At 39.8% G+C, this 23,135-nt stretch overlaps 1 protein-coding gene across 1 annotated transcript in view; it reads left to right on the plus strand.

Annotated features, from left to right (window-relative positions):
* The window catches only part of SH3BGR (SH3 domain binding glutamate rich protein), a 70,216-nt gene extending 49,105 nt beyond the window's left edge, over positions 1 to 21,111 (plus strand). The window contains exons 6-8 of the mRNA XM_058523120.1: positions 13,402 to 13,431; positions 17,387 to 17,537; positions 20,676 to 21,111. Coding sequence (XP_058379103.1) covers positions 13,402 to 13,431; positions 17,387 to 17,503 — 147 coding nt within the window. The 3' untranslated portion in view covers positions 17,504 to 17,537; positions 20,676 to 21,111. The remainder of the gene's footprint in view (positions 1 to 13,401; positions 13,432 to 17,386; positions 17,538 to 20,675) is intronic.
* The last annotated feature ends 2,024 nt before the right edge of the window (positions 21,112 to 23,135 follow it).

A 23,135-nucleotide genomic window follows, 5' to 3' on the forward strand; every position in this document is an offset into this window, starting at 1 on the left:
CCCCAAACATCAGGAGAAAATTACAAAAGGCTACTCCGGGACCCCAAAGGCCTGTCAGTCATTTGATGGACATGGCCTTTGGGGTGTCTAACAATCGGAACTAGACAAAAGAGGCAGAGAAGGCTCAGAGAACTAAATATAAGGCCCCACTGTTGGCCGCGGCTTTGGCTGCCAAGCCACCACAGGGTTACCCAGTGAAAGGCCCTAAGGTGTGGGCAGGACCAGGGAAGCCCTGGTCAGAGCCACTTCCAGAGCTCTAAGTGAGAAAGCTGTCACCTCTGTGGACAGGAGAGACATTGGAAGCAGGAATGTCCTCAGACTAAGTCCATGTCCACCACACCTTGTCCGCTCTATAGACTTAAGGGCCTCTGGAGGAAGGACTGCCTCGGCTGTCTCCGGGGTCGGGGACATCCCTAATCCTACTGTCTCACGAGGATGATTGACAGGGCCCAAGGCACCTTAGCTCGCCCTCACCATCACACCACAGGAGCCTTGGATAACCTTTGACATGGTAGGTAAGGCTGTTACTTTCTTATTGGATATGGGAGCCACCTACTCTGTCCTGACCCATGCCTCAGGGCCGTTGTCACTCGTCCAGTAACCGGGATAAATGGGCGTACAAAACTAAGGAGCTTCACTCAACCCGTCACTTGCCTCAGAGGCTCTTCTGTGGTAGTTCACAGTTGGGAACCAACATCACCATGGGTCCACCCCAGGAGACTAGCTCACTGCTCTTGAGAAAACTACAAAATCAACACTAGGACAGCTCCTGTTAAAACAACAAAAGAAAGACTCTCCCAGGCACCAACTATAGCCTAAATGGAAAGGGCCATATCAGGTGTTACTAAGCACACCTACAGCTGTAAAAATTACAGGGCATCTCTAGCCGGGTACATATGACCAGCATAAAACCTGCACCCTTCCACTCTCAACAGGAGCCCGAGGTAAAGTCCAGCCCTGAGTACTCTTAGGCCATCAGACACAAATGGTCCTCCAAAAGGGATACTGGCCCATCCATCAGCCATTAGATGCTGCATATGCCCCCTTCTGTGGACAGAGATCACACTCAGAGCCACCGAGGAGGGAGACCGAAACTTCCTTTTAGCCCTTCTCCCCTGACAGAGAGCAAGCGGTTCCGGGACCCTCAGGTGGGCCTACAACCCCTACCAGCAGGAAGCAGCTACAGAAGATCTGAACTCCGCCCCTGCTTCCAAGGGCCCAGATCTCTTGAGGGGGGAATGTTGCAGAGAAGGTAGTAAGTCAGACATGAGCAGGGGAAGGGAGAAAAGCTGACAAACCAAAATGGAAGCAGCCTCATGGGAGGGCCACCTAATACCTAATACCCACAATGTCCTGTTTTGCAGCCTGACATGCAAGTAGCTAGTTTCCACCTGCTGTCCCCTGACCTCACCCTCCTTATACTAAAATTATAATAAATTTACATTGCAGTTTTGACCCCCACCTTGCAGGGGATGGAAACCATGACAGTTCTGCCAAGGACCATCTAAGGGGAAAAACTCCCCCTCCCGCTGTGAGGGAGGGGGCAACAAGCCAATTGGACAGACCCCCTTCAATCCCCTCCTGTAGCCCTCCACAATCTCTATAACCTAAAAATTACTCAAGGCTTGGCACAGTCGCTCACCTCGAACCTCCCTGCTCCCTCTCTCGGAGTGTATTTTCACTTTGCTAATAAATCCCTTCTGGCTTTGAACTTTACTTCATATGTTTGCTCACAAATTCTTTTGCCACGTGAAAGGAGAACCTGGAAAAACGAGCCAGCCCACCCGGTGACAGTATTAGTGGGTTCCTAAGACTTGTGTGCAGACAGTGTCAGCTTCTTTTGTTTCTCTGGACGTCATTATATCTGCTTCATGCCTCCACCTCATGGCTGGCAGGAAATTCAATCTGGGTGATCTGTTTGGAGACCCTCTCCTCCCTAGGAACTTAGAGTCCCCCTGGAGTCTTCAATGGTGACTGGAAGGGGAGGGAGCGCTGGTTCTTGGTCTGTGGTGATCACGTGATGTGGCTTTTCTGCTGCCTGTTGCAGCTGTGGAGCGCTGGTACCTCTGCGTGGGTCAGGCCCTCTGCCCTGGCTGGACAGGGACATGCCCCTCACAGTGACCAGGCCTCTGACCACAGATAGTTGCTGCCCCATGCAGAGGGCCCAGGTGCTATCTGAATGCCCCCGTCGTCCCTGGCGCAGCTTCTGTGTGCAAGCAGGGCCTGGGTGGCACTACACCTCCTTCTGTCCCCTTCTCTCTTCAGTCTGGCTCTTCTGTTCCCCAACTCCAAGGCCTACACTCCAGGGATCATCTAGCTTCATGGCCTCTGTTAGCCCAGGAATTTGAAGAGCAAGGCCTATAATTTCTTCCCTAGGGGCGGAGAGCCAGAACAAATATGTGGCTATCTTCTTGGAGGATGGGGAGGGACAGTAACTCTGCTCCCTCTCCCCAGTTTTGTGTAGTAGAGAGAACAAAACAAGAACTCATATCCTGGTATTCAGCCACACTATTCATGACAAGGAATACAAAACGTATTTTAACCTTTTATTCTGAAATAATTATGGCCTCACAGGGACATAGTAGAGAGTGCTGTGTGCCCTTTCACCTGGTTTCCCTGATGGTGACATCTTAGATGGCCCAGTACAGTATCGAAACCAAGAATATGACACTGGTGCATCTCTGTTGAGTAGACTACAGACCTTATTCAGTGTTCACTATTTTTTTAAACCTTTCATTTGTGTGTTAAAAACCATTCATTTGTGTGTTCCATTCATGTGCAATGGTGACAAGTCCCTCCAGCCAGTGGTAGTGTTAAACCGTGTGATAAACCAGCCAAATGTCTAAGTCATGGGCTTGTTCCTCTGATCTCAACTATGGCACATGTTCACTCTACGCACTTGTAAACACACAATGCCATTTTATTGGGGAGAAGTATATATCTAAGAATATTATGTTGATTAAAAAAAATCAGAAATGGAGACAGAAACCATTATCTCCTCTAATGACATGGACTTCCCCTGGCCACCTCCCCAAGCCCCTGGGGTTTTTAAGCACAGGTTGTCAAGATGCATATCATTCACTTGCTGACAAGTTGGGGCAGCACTTTGGAAGCAGGGTGGTGAACGTTGAAAAGACCATGAAGTCATGTCTAAGAAGATCTTACCTGTAGCTTCGGACCCCGTGTAGAGAGGGAACTTCATGGTCTCCTTCCCTGATGACCCAGGGAGGATGAGAGGCTAAGGAGGAAAAGAGAGGCTTGTGAATGGTACCTGAGGAATAAAAGAGGAAAGCAGGAGGTCACCTCAGCTTCCGGGCACACTCTAAGAAAGGAACTGCAGACTGGGGACATCATGAGAACTTTATGAAACCCTAGAAACGTTGCAGTTTGTTCATCTTTGTGTTTGGTTTTCATCGAGGTAAAATTATTTTAAGTTGTATTCTTTGCCAACTCAATGGTCCTCTCCAAAATCTTTTAAGACCTTGACTACGTGATTATGGTCTGCAAATCACCCCAGCTTCCTCCAAAACCGGTCTTGAGGAAAGTTGCTTTCTCAAGACGCAGATGTTGGTTTAGGTCCTCGAGGACCTGGCACGTCTAAGGCTGGGTCCTTGTAGTGCTCGAAGATCTAGAAAACTCTGCTCTTTCCCCTGATCTCCAGCTATTCTGAGGCCAGCTGCCTTCCTGAGGTCACTTTGGGCTGGCCCTCGGCTTTCTTCCACACCAGGCACCTGTCCTAACTGGCCACTGCCTGACACTCACCACGGCCGACACCTGTGCTTAGTCCTGGCCATGAGCCGCATCAGCAGTCTGCTTCTCTGGCCAAGTTCCCAACAAAAATAGCTGCTGGTGAAGGTTCTAAGACTTCTCACTTCTGAGGCTTCCCCTGACTAGCTTTCTTACAAGAACAACAAGGTAAAATGATTTTAAGTTGCAGCCTCGTCAAGTCAATGGTTCCTACCCTGACCTAAGATCTTGCAAGAGCTTGGCTTATTTGACCATGTGATTATAATTATCTTTAAAAAACATTTTGCCTATATAGTTTTTTCCAACCATAAAAGTCAATTCAAGCATTGTACATATGTGAGTTCTTTTTTTTAAAAAATTATTTTGTTGAGGTTGTATTGGTTTACAACATTGTGTAATTTCAGGTGTACATTATTATATATCGGTTTCTGTATAGACTCCATCGTGCTCACCACCAACAGTCTAGTTTTTATCTATCACCTACATATGTCCGCGTTTACCCCTTTCACCCTCTCCCCACCCCCTTCGCCTCTGGTAACCACTAATGTGTTCTTTTCATCCATGTGTTTATCTTCCACATATGAGTGAAATCATTCGGTGTTTGTCAGACTCTGGCTCATTTCGCTTAGCATAGTACCCTCGAGGTCCATCCGTGTTGTTGCAAATGGCACGATTTTGTCTTTTTTTTTTATGGCTGAGTAGTATGCTGTTGTATATGTATATATACCATATCTTCTTGATCCATTCATCTGTTGATGGGCACTTGGGTTGCTTCCACGTCTTGGCTATTGTGAATAATGCTGCAATGAACATAAGAGTGTGTAAATCTCTTTGAATTGTTGATTTCATGTTCTTTGGATAAATACCCAGTAGTGGGATAGCTGGATCATATGGTAGGTATTTCTATTTTTAATTTTTTGAGGACTCTCCATACTGTTTTTCATAGTGGCTGCACGAGTTCGCATTCCCACCAGCAGTGGATGTACCTTTTCTCCACAATGTCTCCAACACTTCTTATTTCTTGTCTTGTTAATTATTGCTATTCTGACAGGTGCAAGGTTCTATCTCATTTAGTTTTGATTTGCATTTCCTTAATAATTAGTGATGTTGAACATTTTTTTCATGTGTCTGTTGGCCATTTGTGTATCTTCTTTGGAAAAATGTCTGTTCATATCTTTTGCCCATTTTTTTGATCGGGTTGTTTGTTTTATTGTTGTTGAGTTGTATGAGTTCTTTATATATTTTGGAAATTAACCCTTTGTCAGATATATGATTAGCAAATATTTTCTTCCAGTTGATGGCTTGCCTTTTCATTTTGTTCATGGTTTCCTTTGCCTTGCAGAAGCTTTTTAGTCTGATGTAGTCCCATTTGTTTATTTTTTCTTTTGTTTCCTTTGCCTGAGTAGATATGGTATTCAAAAAGATATTGTTAAGACCAGTGTCAAAGAGTGTACTGCCTACATTTTCCTCTAGGAGTTTTATGGTTTTGGGTCTTACATTCAAGTCTTTAATCCATTTTGAGTTAATTTTTGTGTATGGTATAAGATAATGGTCTACGTTCATTCTTTTGCTCATGGCTGTGCAGTTTTCCCAACACTATTTATTGAAGAGATTTTCCTTTTTCCATTGTATGTTCTTGGCTCCTTTTTGAAGATTAGCTGTCCGTAGATATGTGATTTTATTTGTGGGCTCTCAATTCTGTTCCATTGAAATGTGTGTCTGTTCTTCTGCTAGTACCATGCTGTTTTGATTACTATAGCTTCGTAGTATATTTTGAAGTCAGGGATTATGATACCTTTAGCTTTATTATTTTTTCTCAGGATTGCTTTGGCTATTCTGGGTCTTTTGTTGTACCATATAAATTTTAGGACTCTTTTTTCTATTTCTGTGAAGAATGTCATTGGGATTCTGATCGAGATTGCACTGAATCTGTAGGTTGCTTTAGGTAGTGTGGACATTTTAATTATGTTTATTCTTCCAATCCACATGCATGGAATATCTTTTTATTTCTGTATGTCTTTGATTTCTTTCAATAATGTCATATAGTTTTCAGTGTATGGGTCTTTCACCTCCTTGGTTAAATTTATTCCTAGGTATTTTATTCTTTTTGTTGTGATTGTCAATGGGATTGTATTCTTGATTTCTCTTTCTATTACTTCGTTATTAGTGTATACAAATGCAACTGAATTTTGTGTGTTGATTTTGTACCCTGCAACTTTGCTGTAGTTGTTGATTATTTCTAATAGTTTTCTGGTGGATTCTTTAGGCTTTTCTATGCATAGAATCATGTCATCTGCAAACAGTGCGAGTTTTACTTCTTCCTTTCCAATTTGGATCCCTTTTATTTCTTTTTCTTGTCTAATTGCTCTGGCTAAAACTTCCAGTACTATGTTGAATAAGAGTGGTGATAGTGGGCACCCTTGTCTTGTTCCTGTTCTCAGAGGAATGGCTTTCAGTTTTTCACCATTAAGTATGGTGTTGGCTGTGGGTTTGTCATATATGGGCTTTATTACATTGAGGTACTTTCCTTCTATAGCCATTTTATTGAGAGTTTTTATTATAAATGAATGTTGGATCTTGTCAAATGCTTTCTCTGCACCTATTGAGATGATCATGTGACTTCTATTCCTCATTTTTTAAATGTGGTGTATCACATTGATTGATTTGTGGGTGTGGAACCATCCCTGTATCCCTGGAATAAATCCCACTTGATCATGGTGTATGATCCTTTTAATGTATTGCTCTATTCAATTTGCTAATGTTTTGTTGAGGACTTTTGCATCTATGTTCATCAATGTCATTGGCCTGTAGTTTTCCTTTTTTGTGTTGTCCTTGCCTGGTTTGGTATCACGGTAATGTTGGCCTCACAGAATGAGTTAGGAAGTGTCCTGTCCTCTTCAATATTTTGGAATAGTTTGAGAAGGATAGGTATTAAATCTTCTTTAAATGTTTGGTAGAATTCATCAGAGAAGCCATCTGGTCCTGGGCTTTTGTTTTTTGGGAGGTTTTTGATTACTGTCTTAATCTCTTGTGATTGGTCTATTCAGATTCTCTATTTCTTTTTATTCAGTTTTGGGAGGTTGTATGATTCTAAGAATTTATCCATTTCTTCTAGGTTATCCAATTTGTTGGCATATAGCTTTTCGTAGTATTCTCTTATAATCCTTTGTATTTCTGTGGTATCCATTGTAATTTCTCCTCTTTCATTTTTGATTTTATTTATTTGTGCCTTCTCTCTTTTTTACTTAATGAATCTGGCTAAAGGTTTGTCAATTTTGTTTATCTTCTCCAAGAACCAGCTCTTAGTTTCTTCGAGCCTTTCTATTGTTTTTTAGTCTCTACTTTATTTATTTCTGCTTTGACTTTTGTTATTTCCCTCCTTCTGCTGACTTTGGGCTTTGTTTGTTCTTCTTTTTCTAGGTCTTTTAGGTATAGTTTAAGATTACTTATTTGAGATTTTTCATGTTTTTCGAGGTAGGCCTTGATATAAATTTCCCTCTTAGTACCACTTTTGCTGCATCCCATAAGAGTTGGTATGTTGTGTTTTCATTTTCTTTTGTCTCTAGGTATTTTTTTAATTTCTTCTTTGATTTCTTCATTGATCCAGTGGTTGTTCAGTAGCATGTTGTTTAGTCTCCACATATTTGTGACTTTCCCAGCTTTTTTCTTGTAGTTGATTTCCAGTTTCATAGCATTGTGGTTGGGAAAGATACTTGATATGATTTCAATCTCCTTAAGTTTATGAGGCTTGCCTTGTTTCCCAACATATGATCTTTCTTTGAGAATGCTCCATGTGCACTTGAGAGGAACGTGTATTCTGTGTTTTTGGAGGGAATGTTCTATATATATCTATTAAGTCCGTCTGGTCTAGTGTTTCATTTCAGGTCATTGTTTTCTTGTTAACTTTCTGTCTGGATAATGTATCCATTGATAATAGTGTTAGGTACCCTAATATTATTGTGTTGATGTCAATTTCTCCCTTTGGCTCTGTTAATATATATTTTGCCTTATATACTTTGGTGCTCCTGTGTTAGGTTCATATATATTAATAAGTGTTATGTCTTCTTGGTGGAGTGTCCTTTTTATCATTATATAGTGCCCATGTTTGTCTTTCATTATCTTTTTTTATCTTGAAATTTGCTTTGTCTGATATAAGTATGGCAACACCTGCTTTCTTTTGCTTGCCATTTCCTTGGAGTATCATCTTCCATCCCTTCACTCTGAGCCTATGTTTGTCTTTAGAGTGGAGATGTGTTTCCTGGAGCCAACATATTTTTGGGTCTTGTTTTTTAATCCCTCCAGCCATTCTGTGTCTTTTGATTGATGAGTTCAATCTGTTTACATTTAGAATAATTATTCATATATGAGGGCTTAGTACTGCCATTTTATCCCTTATTTTCTCATTGTTCTATATTTCCATTGTTTCTTTTTCCTAGTATTTCTGCCTGCCATTTCCATTAGATGGTTTTCTGTGATGGTTTTCTTATTATTTATGATTTATGACTCTATTCTGATTTTTGTTTAGTGGTTATCATGAGGTTTGTATAAAAGATCTCATAGATGAGATAGTCCTTTTTCTGGTAGCCTCTTATATCCATTAGCCTATGCAAGTTCCATCCCTTTCCTCCTCCCCTTCTGTTTTTCTTGTCACAAATTATTCTTATTTGTATTGTGAGTTTGTGACCAAAGTGAAACATTTATAGTTATTTTTTATGCTTTCTTTCCCTTTATCCTGTACATTATAATTAAATGTTTGCTAACCTATTCTGATGTAGAGCTGCAATTTTCTGATTTTGTCTGTTTATCTCCTTGGTCAATGCTCTGTAACCCTTTGCCTTTTTGTTTTAGGTAGGAGGGCTCCCTTCAACATTTCTTGTAGGGTGGGTCTAGTGGCAATGAACTCCCTTGGCTTTTGTTTCTCTGGGAAAGCTTTTATTTCTCTATAATATCTGAAGGATACTTTCACTGGATAGAGTATTCTTGGCTGATAGTTTTTGTCTTTCAGTATTTTGAACATATCATTCCACTCTCTCCTAGCCTTTAAGTTTTCTGCTTAGAAATCTGCTGAAAGCCTGATGAGGGTTCCTTTGTAGGTTATTTTCTTCTGTCTTGCTGCCCTTAATATTTTTTTTTCATTGACTTTTGATGGTTTTAGTATTATATGCCTTGGAGAAGATCTTTCTGCATTGATATTAGGAGTTCTACTGGCTTCATGTACTTGCATGTCTAGTTCCTTCTTCAGGTTTGGGAAGTTCTCAGCTGTTATTTCTTGGAATAAGCTCTCTGCTCCTTTCTCCCTCTTTTCACCCACTGGGATACCTATAATCCTTATGTTGCTTTTCCTGATTAAGTCAGATATTTCTTGAAGAATTTATTTTTTAAAAATTTTAGTTCTCTCTCCTCCTCCACCTGAATCATTTCTATATTTCTATCTTTGAGGTCATTAATTCTCTCTCTCCTTTATAAGATCTGGTCTATTTTTCATGCTTTCTACATTATTTTTTATCTCATCGATTGTGTTCTTCATCTACCGAATTTCTATTTGATTTTTTTTTTAAAGTTTCAGTCTGTTTGTTGAAGTATTCCTTCTGTTCACTAATTTTATTCCTGAGCTCATTGAACTGAGTTTTCTTGTAACTCGCTGAGTTTCTTTATGACTGCTATTTTGAAATTTCTGTCAATTAGATTGTAAATTTATGTGACATCAGATTTGGTTTCTGAAGAGTTGTCCTTTTCTTTATATTCTGCCATCTTACTGTAGTTCTTCATGGTGTTTGGTGAATTGATCCTTTGCTGGCCTATTTGTGGTAATAATCACCTTCTCTTATTTGGGTATGGCTTTGGTTACTTTGGTTCTGGCTGCCTGGGTCTTGTGTTCCTCACCTGGTTCTCCATGGGCTCGGATGCTGTTGTCCCATGTACCACCTGTGTTGCTGTTCCCCAGTTGTATGGGGGTGCTGGTTGCATAGCTGCCAGGGCTGCTGGGTTCACGAGTGTCGCTGTCACTGGTGGGAGCCCAGGGACCCAGGGACTTGTATGTAGGCGTTGCTGCTAGTGGAGTTGGTGTCGGGGGTAACTTTACTGGGGGCTGGGTGCTCCCGCCCTGTCTGCTCGCAGTGGTGCAGGTCTGGCTGCTGCCTCTGCCACCACTCTACTACCTGTTATGGGGCAGGCCCATCACTGTGCTGCTGCCACTAACCCTTGGGCGTTCATGCATGCACAGAGCCACTGCCCCGGGGGTGTTTGTGCATGTGTGCATGGAGCTGCTGCTGACTGCTGCTGCAGCTGCCCCAGGGGTGTTTGCTTGAGTGTGGGGCTGCCCCCAGTCACCACCACTGCTTGGGCGTTTGTACGCAAGCTATCACCGCCTCCCAGGTGTATGCATGTGAGTGGCTGCCGTCACCCCACCCGTGTTTGGCTGTATGGGGCTGGGCTGCCCTCACCTCCACTCACAGTCACGCAGGCTGCTACAGGAGGATCTGTGTTCCTGAATCGCTGTCACCAGGGTAAGGGAGGGGGCTGCTCCTCTAATTCCACTGCTTCCCAGGGGTCCAGTCCACCCACCTTCAGATGTATAGCTGCCTGGATCTCTTAGGCATCCTGTTGTACTATGTAGAGAATCCTCTGTTAGTCAATGGATGTTTGGTTGTAATTTAGAGGGGAGAGACAAAGGGAACCTCTCACTCCACCATGATGCTGATGTCACTTGTAGATGACTTTTAAAGATCTGCCCAGTTCTGATACTTTATAATTCTGTGAGCCAAGGATGAAAGTTTAAGTTTTTATTTAACTGCTATATCCCACCTCCTCCTAAGAGGTTGGAGCAGGAGTAGCATACATAAATGCATTCATTCGACATTTTATTGACAGATTGAGTGCTGCCACATGCCAGGCAGAATTCCAGAGACTGAGGATGGAGCAATGAAAATGACAAAGTCCCTGCTTCCCCAGAGCTTATGTTCTGGCAGGGCTGGTGATGGTAATATCCAGGGTTCTTTCAAAACTTACTTGACCATTTAAGGCTTAGTATTTCTGTAAATTCTCTGAGCAATTACTTTCTCTATTTTTTGTCTCTTTCAAGAAATTAAGGTCAAATCAGATATTGATAAAGAGTCCTAGGTCTCTCGATAATTGCTGCTAGCTAACCTGTAAAAGTTGAGACTAGCACTTATTTCTGTAAAACCCCCTACTGCCCTCCAGGATAGCTCTAAGGATAACCCCATTTTTTATAGTGTATATCTTGTTAATGCATTTGTTTCAGCTGAATCCAGTTAATACAAATAATTGGATTTAGAAAAATATGAAACTCTACATAGTTGATAATTCTATGTTGTGTATTGTGAATTTTATTAAGATCTCATGTGGATAAGAAGAAAATTAATGTTCTTTGTGAGCCAAAGAATTCATAGCAGATTTTATATGTTCATTTATCCAGTCACTTAACACATATATTGTGCTTACCCCTTGGTTCCAGACAATGGCTGGCTCCTAGAGATCCAAAAATGAATAAGACACAGATCATGTCCCAAGGAGTACACAGACTAGTCAGGGAGACAGATAAGTAAATGATGATTATGGGAGTAGATAAAGGGGTCCCCTAACTCAGCCTGATGGGTCAGGAAAGTCTTCCTTTAAAATATTGTTTTAAGCAGTGTCCTGGAAGGTGTGGCTGATGTGCAAAAATTGCATGTGATCCGTATGGCTGAAAGAAAGAGTTTTGAGGCTAGAAGGGCAAGCAGAGTCTATATTGTGATGGCCTTTCAACCATTCTAAGGATTGTGGATTAATCTTGAAAGGATGGAAGTTTTTGTTTTTTTTTTCTTTGCCAAGCTGATGGATTTTAATTTTTATTCCCATTTCTTTTTTTTCTTTTTTTTAATTGATGTTTTAATAGTTTTTAACATTGTGAAATTTTGGGTTGTACATTTTTGTTTGTCCATCACCATATATATGACTCCCTTCACCCCTTGTGCCCACCCCCCACCCCCCACCCCCATTGCCCCTGGTAACCACAATACAGTTTTCTCTGTCCATGTGTTGGTTTATATTCCACATATGAGTGAGATCATACAGTGTTTGTCTTTCTGAAAGGATGCAAGTTTTTAAACACAAGGGCAGCATGGTAAGGTTTGTTGTCTTTTAAGAACAGTATCTCTGGCTACAATGTGGAGAACAAGTTGGAGATAAGGAAGACTAGAGGCGATGTAACCCTGGTGAGAGAAGATGGCTGTCATGGCAGGGGAGGGACAAGGCATGGGCAGAATTAGGCAATATTAAAGAGATACAGGCAATATACCACTGAGAAATCAACACCTGAATTTTGCAACAAGTGCAAGACTCTCTTTTCCTGGACATTATGTTAGCACTAAAACTTGGTGTGTTGCCAATGGTGTTTAATGTAAAGATTAGTTTGGAGATTCTCAGTGCTGGAAGAACCTCTTGGGCTGACTCAGCCTTGGCCAGCTGGATCAGGCTTTCATGTACTGCATTTTCTATGCCAACCTCAGAAATCTGAGAGTATTGTTTCGGAACTGGCCAAGAACAGGAGGGTGGACCAGGGAATGTGGCAGTGTGGTGGGTCCTCTATCACTTGTCTTCCATGATTTTGACTTTTCTGTTACTAATCTTGAGAGGCAGCCTGGTAGAGTAGGAAGGACACCCAGGAACCAGGAACCTTGATGTGAGTCCCAATTGTGTTACTTACTTGTCCTGTGACTTTTGGCAAATTGCTTGACTTTGTGGTCTTGGTGTCCTCATCTGTCCAAAGAAGAGACTGGGTGAGAGGATATACGCGACTGCAAGATTACTTTCCACGCTCCCAGTCCAAGATTCCATGAGCTAAATGCCTGAGTTGTAAGGCATTAGGAAGTTTAGGGACTGTTCTTTGGAACCACATCTCTCCACTTAATTACAGCAATTGTAGTACTCTGGTCTCAGAGAGGTTTATCATAGGGCCATTTTGGAAAGGGATGGAAAAGCTCTTATTTCTTTGCATTTTTAGGAGTTATAGCCCGGCCCTATTCCTTTGATCTTGGAGAAATAGAAATTCCAGTGGGCTGGCAGAATGGAGACCTGTCTGAGCCTGTGATGACCTCACCCTCTCTTACCTTGCAAGTTTCTCTCTTTAACCAAAAATCAGTGTTTAAATACTACATGGTTCAGAAGTGTTATCATTTTGTTCTGATGGAGGAAAAGTTTTTGATCTACTTTTATTAATAGGTTCAAAGCTGAAGTAAAGGCATCCTTGTAAGGACATAAAGACAGGAAAGACATAATTTTGTTCCAGTTTTCTAACTGCTTACATATATGGTCTGAATTTTACTAGACAGCTCTATAGATCTGCAATATGCTTTAGATATAGAGAAAGAATTAGACATATAATTAAGCAGTATTACTAAATAATTTTATTGTCTCAGGCATACGAGTGATGGAAAAATGTCTTAATCTCAGAATATTCCGAGGGCTTGAAATATAATGTATGAAATAAGTAGGCATTGCTCAGTTATTATATCTTTGCTATTTATATATTTTATCGATAAATTAATATATTTCATTTTGATGAACATGTATTTATTATAGTTCACTTAATTTTTAGATTCAACTTAATATTTACGTGAATTTATATTTTTTCTTTAATTTTATTTTGGACCTAAGGAAGAAGAGGGAGAGACAGCAACGGAAGAGGTACAGTAGCATATTTTAATAGTTGTGCTTAATAAAAACATCTTTTAGGTCAAAGAATTTTTAACCTGCCTGCCCAACTTGAGGGTATATTAGAACAGTGGTTCTCATCCCCTGTGTGTGTGCATTAGAATCAGCTGTGGTGTTTTGAACCTCCAGAAGCCTGCCTCCCTCAGCCAGTGAATAAGACCCTCCAGGGCTGGGCACTGGCATGCCTTCAGGTTGTCTGATAGAGCTGAGGTTGAGAGTCTTCATTTTAGGAGCCAGGATTGATAGGGATGGGAGATCACATAGCCATATAAGAGCCTCCAATTCCCTGTTTTGGGCATCGCCTTCCTCTCTGCCATCCCTCCTATGGCCATAAGAAAAAACACCAGTAACAAGAAAGAAAAGATTATAAAAATAATTAAAATTAGGGATGTAAAAGAAACATATACATTCAATAAGAAGAAGAATTTAAGAAAGAGATGTCTTAAATGAATAAAGGTAGAATAAGAACTGAAATAGAAGAGAATCAAGATAAAAGGTTAGGAATTATACAAAATAAGAAGAAAGTATTAAAAAATTATGAGTACTGAGTGTATAAGATTTAAAAGTACAATTACAACATTAAAAGAAAAATTAGAGGGGCTGGCCTGGTGGCGCAAGCGGTTAAGTGCGCGCGCTCCGCTGCTGTGGCCCGGGGTTCGCCGGTTCGGATCCTGGGCACACACCGACGCACTGCTTGTTGAACCATGCTGTGGTGGCGTCCCACGTAAAGTAGAGGAAGATGGGCATGGATGTTAGCTCAGGGCCAGTCTTCCTCTGCAAAAAGAGGAGGATTGGCATCAGATGTTATCTCAGGGCTGATCTTCCTCACACACACACACACACACACACAAATTAGAAAACAGTATTAAGGATAAAATTTAAAGGAATAAAATTTATCCTCTGCAACATAATTTAAACTATCGTTGGCCTGGCTGACGTGTTTGTTTATAGAGTCTATGCTTAAATAATAACCAACATTCCCAGGTACAGTAGAAGACCTCCTATCCTGTGTTTGGAGCTGGAGTTTCTTTGATGAAATGAAGAAGTCAATTAAAGTGGTAAATCATAAGAATGTAGGGGCCTTAAATGTTTATTTTGACCTGAAATATATAAACGTGTATTTACTGCCAATTTTTTTGATGCAAGATGAAGACCTTTTCATTAAATGAGTCCAATGATTAGAATTACTTGTTGTCTTTCTAACGTAAACATACTTATTTGTCCGTCTAGAAATTCCAGTTTTGGTTTCTTTAAAATAGAGCAGAAGTTTAAAGACACCTGCAAAGCGATCTAGGTGCATAATATCTCCAGATTTTATGAGTCTTCCTGCCACCCAGCTTTTTTGACACCTTATTTGATAAGTTTTTAAGGTTACTTACATGTATTGGGTCTTTCCAAAATATTCCATTAAGTTTATATAGAAGAAAACATTATTTTCATGTTTATATTTCATTGATTTTCAGGATGTTTATTTAAGTTATATAATTATAACAGGGCTCTAACTTGCATACACAAGGGTGGGAATGAACGTAACCCACACTGGTAAATGAAGATTTCAGTGGGTGGTGATGCCAAACCTACTAGTTGTGAGTGTTCACCATGCTCTGGTTATCAATCAGCGTGATTTAAGAGAGAGCGTATAGACTACAGCAGAGGTTCTCAAAGCAGGGCTCATGGAGCAGTAGCATCAGCCTCACCTGGGAACCTCTAGGAATAAGCATTTTCAGGCCCTGCCCCATATCTCCTGAATCAGAAGCTCTGAGGTGGAGCCCGGCAGACTGTTTTCACAAGCCTGTCAGGTGACTGTGATGCTCCGTCAAGTCTGAGAACCACTGGATTAGAACATAGGTTCTAGGTAATCTGATGTGTTGCCAGATGGAGGTCAATTGCAAGGACTCCTGCTGTTTTAATGCTCGTCATAAAAAGTCCATCTAATTTCAAAGACAATAACGTTTACTTTACATTAGGAACTTGTGTTTGATTAAAAAAAAGCCCTTGATTTTCTTTTGGTGACTGAAATGAGCAATGGGAAATAAGTAGGGAGAAAGAGAGAGCATTGAGATGGAGGAAGCTCTTAAACTCAGTTTGTTTTCACAAATGAATCCTCTCCTTTCCATTCCTTTCCTGCATGTTGAAACATTCTAGCTTTATTTTGAAAGTTTCAAAGAGTGATCTTTTTCTTGTTTGAGAAATTTTGTTTTGCTTCCTAGTAGGCATTGGGGAGGACTTCATTTTAAGGAGCTTCCTGATAATTTTCATTAATTCAGCACTGCAAGGTCAGCATGCTCCTTTCCTGTTGCTGACGACGTGGAAGAGGCGTTATGTGTCAAAATGAAGCAGAATTGAGATTCTTACCCAGCTGCTTGCCTGTGGAATCTGCAGTTTATTATTTGGGATATGGGGAGTTTTAAATTTAAGCCCTAATAGGGATGTAATTATGTGAGTGTGGAGATGAATAAGTTCAGAGAATGTTAGTGAATTCTAAGGGCAGGTCCAAAGCGACATTCTCGGATTCTCTCTCCTCGTATTCTCTCCCCTCATGTTAGCTAAATCTCAGTTACTTTCATTGTAATTAAGAGTTTTAAGAATATTGTTTTTGAACATTTTTGGATTAATCATTTTAAAATGCTAATCAGAGAGCTAAATTAAAATGGAGAATTCAAGGGTAGGGAGAATAATTTACCAAAAGTCACATGTATTATCTAGGTGTTTTATGGACAGTTATCAATGTTAAAAAAAGGTCCCAAATGTCAAAAGAAACTCTCCAGAGAAACTTTTGTTGATTTTTAAAATTACAAAATAGTTCATAATTTTTACAGAAAATTTAGAAAATACAGATAAAAGAAGAAAATAAAAATAGCTTTTAATCCCATTACCCAGAGATAACCACTAACTATACACTCACACACACATATATTTATCAAACCTTGATGAATACTCTTCTGTAATCTACTTTTTTTTCACATAATATATCTATATTTTTTGAGGAGGGGCAGTAAATATAGATCTACTTCACTGTTTTTAATGTTATGTATCAAACTAATTACTATTCTTAGGCCTAAAGATTATTTCTAGCCTATTCTATACTGTGATTTTTCATTATCTATAAGTTATATCTTTCCAATAATTATTTCTTTAGTTTCTCTCTTGCTAGGCAAGCTTCTGTTTTTAAAAATTCCATTTTTATATATAAAAATAAGACAAACATACTATTAATTTGGAAGTAATTTCAGATTAAAGGTATAGGTTGCTGATACTTTGGTTTGAAGAAATTAACTTGTTATAATGAGATATAACCAGCTTATAAATTTAAAAGCTTCATCCTTTCTGACAAAATTCTATTTGCTGAGATTCTTTTTGTATTTTATTCATCTAACTGCCTTCTGAATTTTTAAAGATAATTTGATGACATTAGTCTTTTAATATGAGTGAAGACTCTATGCTTAAGAGAAATCATGAAACCCATTAGAATTAACGTACTGCTCTTCAGCACCATTCCAAACTGTGGGGTCTGTGTTTGGAAAGATGATGTCTTTGTGTGTGTGTGTGTGTGTGTGTGTGTTTGTCTTGCATGTATGTTGTGTGTGTTTTTTGTGTATGTGTGTTGTGTATGGTATATGTGTTGAGTGTGTGTGTGTTGTATGTATACCGTGTGTGTTGTATATATGTTATGTGTTGCATGTGATGGGTGTTGTGTATGTGTTGGGTGTGTTTATGTTGGGTGGATGGTGTGTGTGTTGGGGGTACGTGTGTTGTGTGTTGTGTATGTGTTGGGTGTGTGGTGTGTGTGTTGGGTGTGTGGTGTCTGTGTGTTGGGTGGGGGATGTGGGAGGCCCTCAGCTCTAGCCTGAGATTTTACAATCCTTTCCTCTCTGTATCTTTTGACCCTTACACTCCTCAATGATAATGTAATTTTTGTTAAAATAAGACGAAAGAAGTAACCGAGGAGGGAGCAGAAGGGGAAGCAGAGGAAGAGGAAGCCGAACAAGGAGAAGAAGAAGACGCAGGAGAAGAAGAGGCAGGAGAAGAAGAAGAAGAGTCTTAGGCCTTTTCATGCTTGATTTCTTCAACTTTTCCAGGTAGTTGCGTAACTCTGGGGTTGAAAACTTTTTTACAGTATGCAGTCTACATTACATTTCACGTGGTAATAGGAGAAGTGGATTCCAATTCAAGTATGTCTGTCTCTCTTCCTGAGGTCCTGGGCTGCCCCTTTCTGGAGCCGCAGGGCTGGTGAACTCTATCTGACCCACTTCTTGTGCGCTAGGGCATGGAAGGCTATGGTTGACATGATTTCAAGGAAAAAGCGTACCTTTGAGGCAAGGAAGAGTTTGCTTTGTACCTATTTCCTCCTCTGCCTCTCTGTGACCTTTATTTAAGTGAAGGTACAGGAAATGTTCTGTTGTCAGCATCCTATTACCTAGACTCCTCTGCTGACCAATATACTTGCATATCTATAGGGGAATGACAATCGGTGTTCATAATGATGGCAGTACATTATAGCGTTAAAAAAATCACAAAGTTAGCTGTTCATGAAAGAAAAATATTGCTGCTAGAGATTTAGTGACAAGTGCTTGATATTACGTTTTCGTTTATTAAATATTAACCACAACATTCGTGTAGAAACAGCATGGAACACGGTGAAGTCGCTCTGGGTACCTTTGACAAGTAAGCTTGCTGCCTTGCAGTTTTAAACTTCTATCGATGATGAAAAATAATTATGTAATTCTTAACAGTGTGGTAAGCGCCGTGTCAATATATTAATAAGAGAGTGATAGTGTCTAATGTTAGTGGATATTGAGGACCTGGGGGACATGCTCAAATATTGTGGGCTATACAGATAGATGGGATGTGTGAAAACACCTAAGATCATTACGTGCTATAAAAATATCTGGTTTTACCAGACATTTAGCAAAATACCTATGTAAATATTGTACTATTATTAATATTATTCAACCTTGCAACCAAATTTGAGGCAGCAGTTTATTCTCCAGGGCAGTAAGGATTACAGTTTGCCCTGGTGCTATAGGGGTTCTTTTTTAAACTTAAAGTTAAACAGTTTTTTTAGTCTCCTTACTGTCCCTATTATGCCTCTACTGAAACATGTAGGACAGATTTTTGGGCTGTTGATATTGTAGAGTGGGGAAGGAGGAGAGAATGAGGGAATAAGCATTGAAGCACACAGTAGGTCTTCAGCAAAGCTCTGCGATAAATTGGAGCCTGTCTGGTGAAGGGTGGGCACAAGGGTTCAGTTGGAGAAGGAAGAAGAAATCTCTGGTGCTTTATAAAGATTGGCTAATGCAAACCACTGCTCTATGTACCAAAGACCAATTTGAATAGTGTGACTCTCCCCACTTAATATACTTACACTTGTAAATAAAAAGCTAATATAAAAAAACCCACAATATATTTTTAGGAAATCTTGGAGCTGGTGAGAGTAGCCATCACCATTTATTATTAGACCATGAAAATTTCATCTTTCGTTTATTTAAATTACAAGGTGAATCCAGCCCATCATTTGATGTTTTCCTGGATGGTCTCTTTCATGTTCTGGACACAGAGACCTCCACTTTAAGGCCTAATGATGGTCATTTTGGAAGCGATCTCATTTATTTTATTTTATTTTAAATTTTTTTCTGTTGTTGCTATTGAGAAGTCTGTTGTCTATCTAATTAGTGTCCCTAATCACATTTCTAAGGAATGGGTTGGGACACAGTTTTGAAAAAAAGAAAATCAGCAAGTTTGCTTTTAGAAATTCTCTCTGAAGAATGGTGGGAAAGGAAAATATGCTGACATTTATCCTTATACCAAAAAAAACTCCCAAACAGTAAAGGACTCATATGTGCTGTTTGAATCCATTTCTATTCACTTTGCTTGTAAAGTTCTTTAAAAATTATACAATTTAAATGTTTTAAACCAATGTGAACTCAGTAAAAAATTATGCAATTTTAAATTGGTAATTATAAAAAAATATTGAATGTGAAATGGCACAGCTGAGAGAGAATCCTTCATGTAGCCAGATGGCTTTATAGGCTGAGTCAAAAAAAAAAAGGCAACTACAGCTGTGGCCAGCACATTTTGCTTGTTTCTCTGATGGCTTCTAGTTTGGAAGCCAATCCGTAGTAGTCTCTTCTGAGGTCAAAATGCCTGACAGTGAAGGAGTGAATCAGACAGCTCCCTAAATCCCATGCCTGACCCATGGAAAGATTCCATGTCATTCTTTAAAATGCAACATGGCAATGCAATCAGATTTCAGCAAACCATTCAGCTTCCAAATGTAACTGAACTCAGTGGGTCTATCTCTTGGTGAGTGCAGAGCCAAAAAGCACAACCAAGGCTGAAGTGGGTGAAGAAAAAGGTTTATTGCTTGCACAAGCAATGGAGAACACTGGGGATAGCTCCCAAAGCAGTGTCCCCCACCCCCACCCTGGGGATAGCTCCCAAAGCAGTGTCCCCCACCCCCACCCCCACCCCCCCAGCTTAATGCAGGTGGAGGTCTTATATACCAGAATGCAGAGGATATGTTACAACTGTGTAACGGCTGGGCCTAATCAGGGCACGTGTGCAGGCCTTACATAATGAGCTCAATGCAACATGCTATTACATAACAGGTCTGAGGTAACTTTTGGACACTTAGAGCTAGATCAATTTGCAGGTGTCCTGCTGCAACCGTGTAAGTTTCACTGTAGGATGGCAACATCTGCAAACACTAGGACATCAACCTCTGAAAAACAGCACCTTTAATTTTCTTCTTATCTGGAAAACGTTTGACAGACTGTGTTTAGTTATGCATCAGATTTTCATTAACCCTTTCCTTGCCTGGTTTCTGGTCACACAAAGACAAATCCATCTCATAGCTCATGAATCTTGCAGGCATTTTATTTGAAAAGATGGTTTTAGGGAGAACATGGCAATGAATAGAACTACGAAAGAATTCTCATTGTCTGTGTTTGAAATTGATGCTAAATTGATGCTCCAGGAGAAATAATATATAGATGAGACTGAATTCTATCTCTTAAAGGCCGCTACTTAATACTGTCCTCTAGTCTAGCCATGAAAATTTAATTTCCTTTCTTTGCACTTGGGAACAAATGACGAGCAGTGGTTATAGAATAAAAGGCAATACTTCCCTACATTGCATGTTAAATAATGAAGATTGTGGTGAACATTCTCTGCCTCTCTGTAACAGTCTTTTCCCTAATATGTTCTCTTTCTTTTAGAAAACCTAAGGCATGAAGCAACATTTCAACTATCTCCCCACAAACCAAACTCAACAAAATGCTTTGGCCCAAAGCTAGCACATTTCTCTCAGTACATCCGGGGTTCACCAAGGAATTGTACTATCAGACATGTTTAGATGTACATGGATATATCTACTTAATCATATCAACATGAAATTAAATGTGAAGAAGACACATACATACCTTCATGTGCCTGGCATTTTTGGCCTTTGTTTAGTATTTTTTTTTTCTTTTTGCTCTGCATGAATAGGCCTTCTTACTAATACCCTGAAAAAAAAAGATTTCAAAATATAGAACTTCTCTTTGTGATAATGAGAAAAGTATTCCTTTGTATGTGCCTTATGCTACTTGTCTCAGAATTAGCTTTGAAAAGGAAGAGCGTTCCAGAGAACAGTCATACAAATAAAGATTAATAGCAAATATCTTGTCCCAAGGAGCATTATTTCTGTATTTATTGTCCTTACTTGTGTATGCCTGGACTCAATCTGTCTGTGGCCGAGTCCGAATCCGCAGCAAAAATTCTCTGTCTGCGTTGGGATGGATGTTTTGGGTTGCCCGGATTATTTGGTCCACGTTTTCAAACAACACCGATCGTCTCATTATGTCATATTTTGTGTTATACACACCTCTGTGTGCATTATCTTTGAAGCCTTATCCAAATGTAACTCTATCATCCGCATGTGGAGGGATGATGATAAGGACAAAAAGATTTGCAACCCAGTGCCCTTGGCACGTTTCTGAGCTGAAGGGGGTGGCTGCTTCTATTTCTCCTGCCCTTGATTGATTGGTAGCCTGGCTGTACATGCAGAGCCGGTTACTATAATTTTGCCTCCTGATGCAGAGGGTCTGTTCACCAAGAGCTGGTCCAGCCCTGATGACTTGTTCCCCAGGTAGGTTTGAGGCGTCTCAACTGTCCCACCTCTGTTTATCACAGAATTTTTTCTTTCTTGTAAGATGTTGTCAACATTCCTCCCTTCTCTGCATACAAGTTTCTTGTATTTTTCTTGTATTTACTGTCAGGAGAGCTCGTCTCCTCACTGGTTTTTTATTTAATGACGATGATGGCCATTCAGCTTGGAGTGACCGTAAATTTTTCCTCCTCCTAAGTCTGCCTATTAATTCTGCAGCTAAGCCTGTTGGGTCATTTGGAATGTGTTCTGTGGTGGCAGAAGTCGTATGGATCACGTGAACTCTGGGAAATAGCTCTTTCTTGTTACCCTAGTAACAAAAGGAGGCATTTTGAAGAGAATTAAGACGATTTTGTTGCAAATCGACTACTTTAAAAACATTTCTCCCTTTGCTAAAAATAAGGTGAGAGACTACAGGGAAATGGAAACTCGTATAATTAAAAATTAATTTCTATTTTTTACCTCATTGCATTAAATTATGTCCTGTCTAAAAAGTGTCACAATTTTCACAGCAGCCCCATGCACAAATAGGCCTTCAGCTTTTGCTGTTCTTGGGCTGATTTTTAGCTCATTTGTGGTCGAGTAGGATGGAGATAGATTTATTTAGCTAGGTGCCAACTTTCCTTCTATTTCTCCTATTTTAAAATGAAAATAAGTATTTGTGCAAATAATAAGCAAAGATAAACTAGACCACTTATTTAAATCGAGTTAATTTTTTCCTTACATTGTCTTTCTATAGTCAGAAAGTTAACATCCTAGGAGAGGATTTTTATTTACACACATTTCATTTTCTTTCAAGTATCGTTAAAATGCAAAAATCACTTAGATCAATAATACCATGTAACTGGCATCAGGTATCTACCAGATTTGGTGTCACCTGTCACTCACCTTCAGTGGCTAGTAGGTCCAGTGGCACAGTGAGAAAAGTCCCCAAATATTGACTGTGTGATAGCAAAATATAGTTTAAAAATCGACATGCTTTATCAATATAGGAAGTTTCTAGAAGCTAAACAGCACTATGAATATGTAAAAAACAATAAAAGAAAAACCCAAGTGAATAAGCAGAGTCATTCTGCAAAAAAAGAGAAAAGACCAGAGAAATGGCATAATTATCTGATGATCTGAGGCTAATAGAGGTTCAAAGAGTTTGATTAATTAGTCTATATAGGAAGCCTAACCATTCAGAGTAATGGTTTCTTTTTTATTTTTTAATTAGAAAAAAACTACATAAAAATTCGAGTGCATTTTTCTAACCACTGAAGAATAAATGCTCCCTTCTCTACTCTGCTTTTTCCCCTCCTGGGGGGTTCCCTGGCATTTTTTGGCTTGAAATCTTCATTTGGTACGAGGATCCAAGATATGCGATAAGGATGGTTTGTGGTTGTGACTGAGTTCTTCGTTTTCTAGATTTAATGTGAGAGGTATGGAAAGAGAATGAAATGTATTGCCTGCCAAGGTTCTTGAGGAATATTTAAAAATGTTTTCTTTAAAAATCAGTTTAACATACACGTGCGCAAGTATTGTAAGTGTA

The sequence above is a fragment of the Diceros bicornis genome, chromosome 27, assembly GCF_020826845.1.
Source record: "Diceros bicornis minor isolate mBicDic1 chromosome 27, mDicBic1.mat.cur, whole genome shotgun sequence".
NCBI classification, from domain to species: domain Eukaryota; kingdom Metazoa; phylum Chordata; class Mammalia; order Perissodactyla; family Rhinocerotidae; genus Diceros; species Diceros bicornis.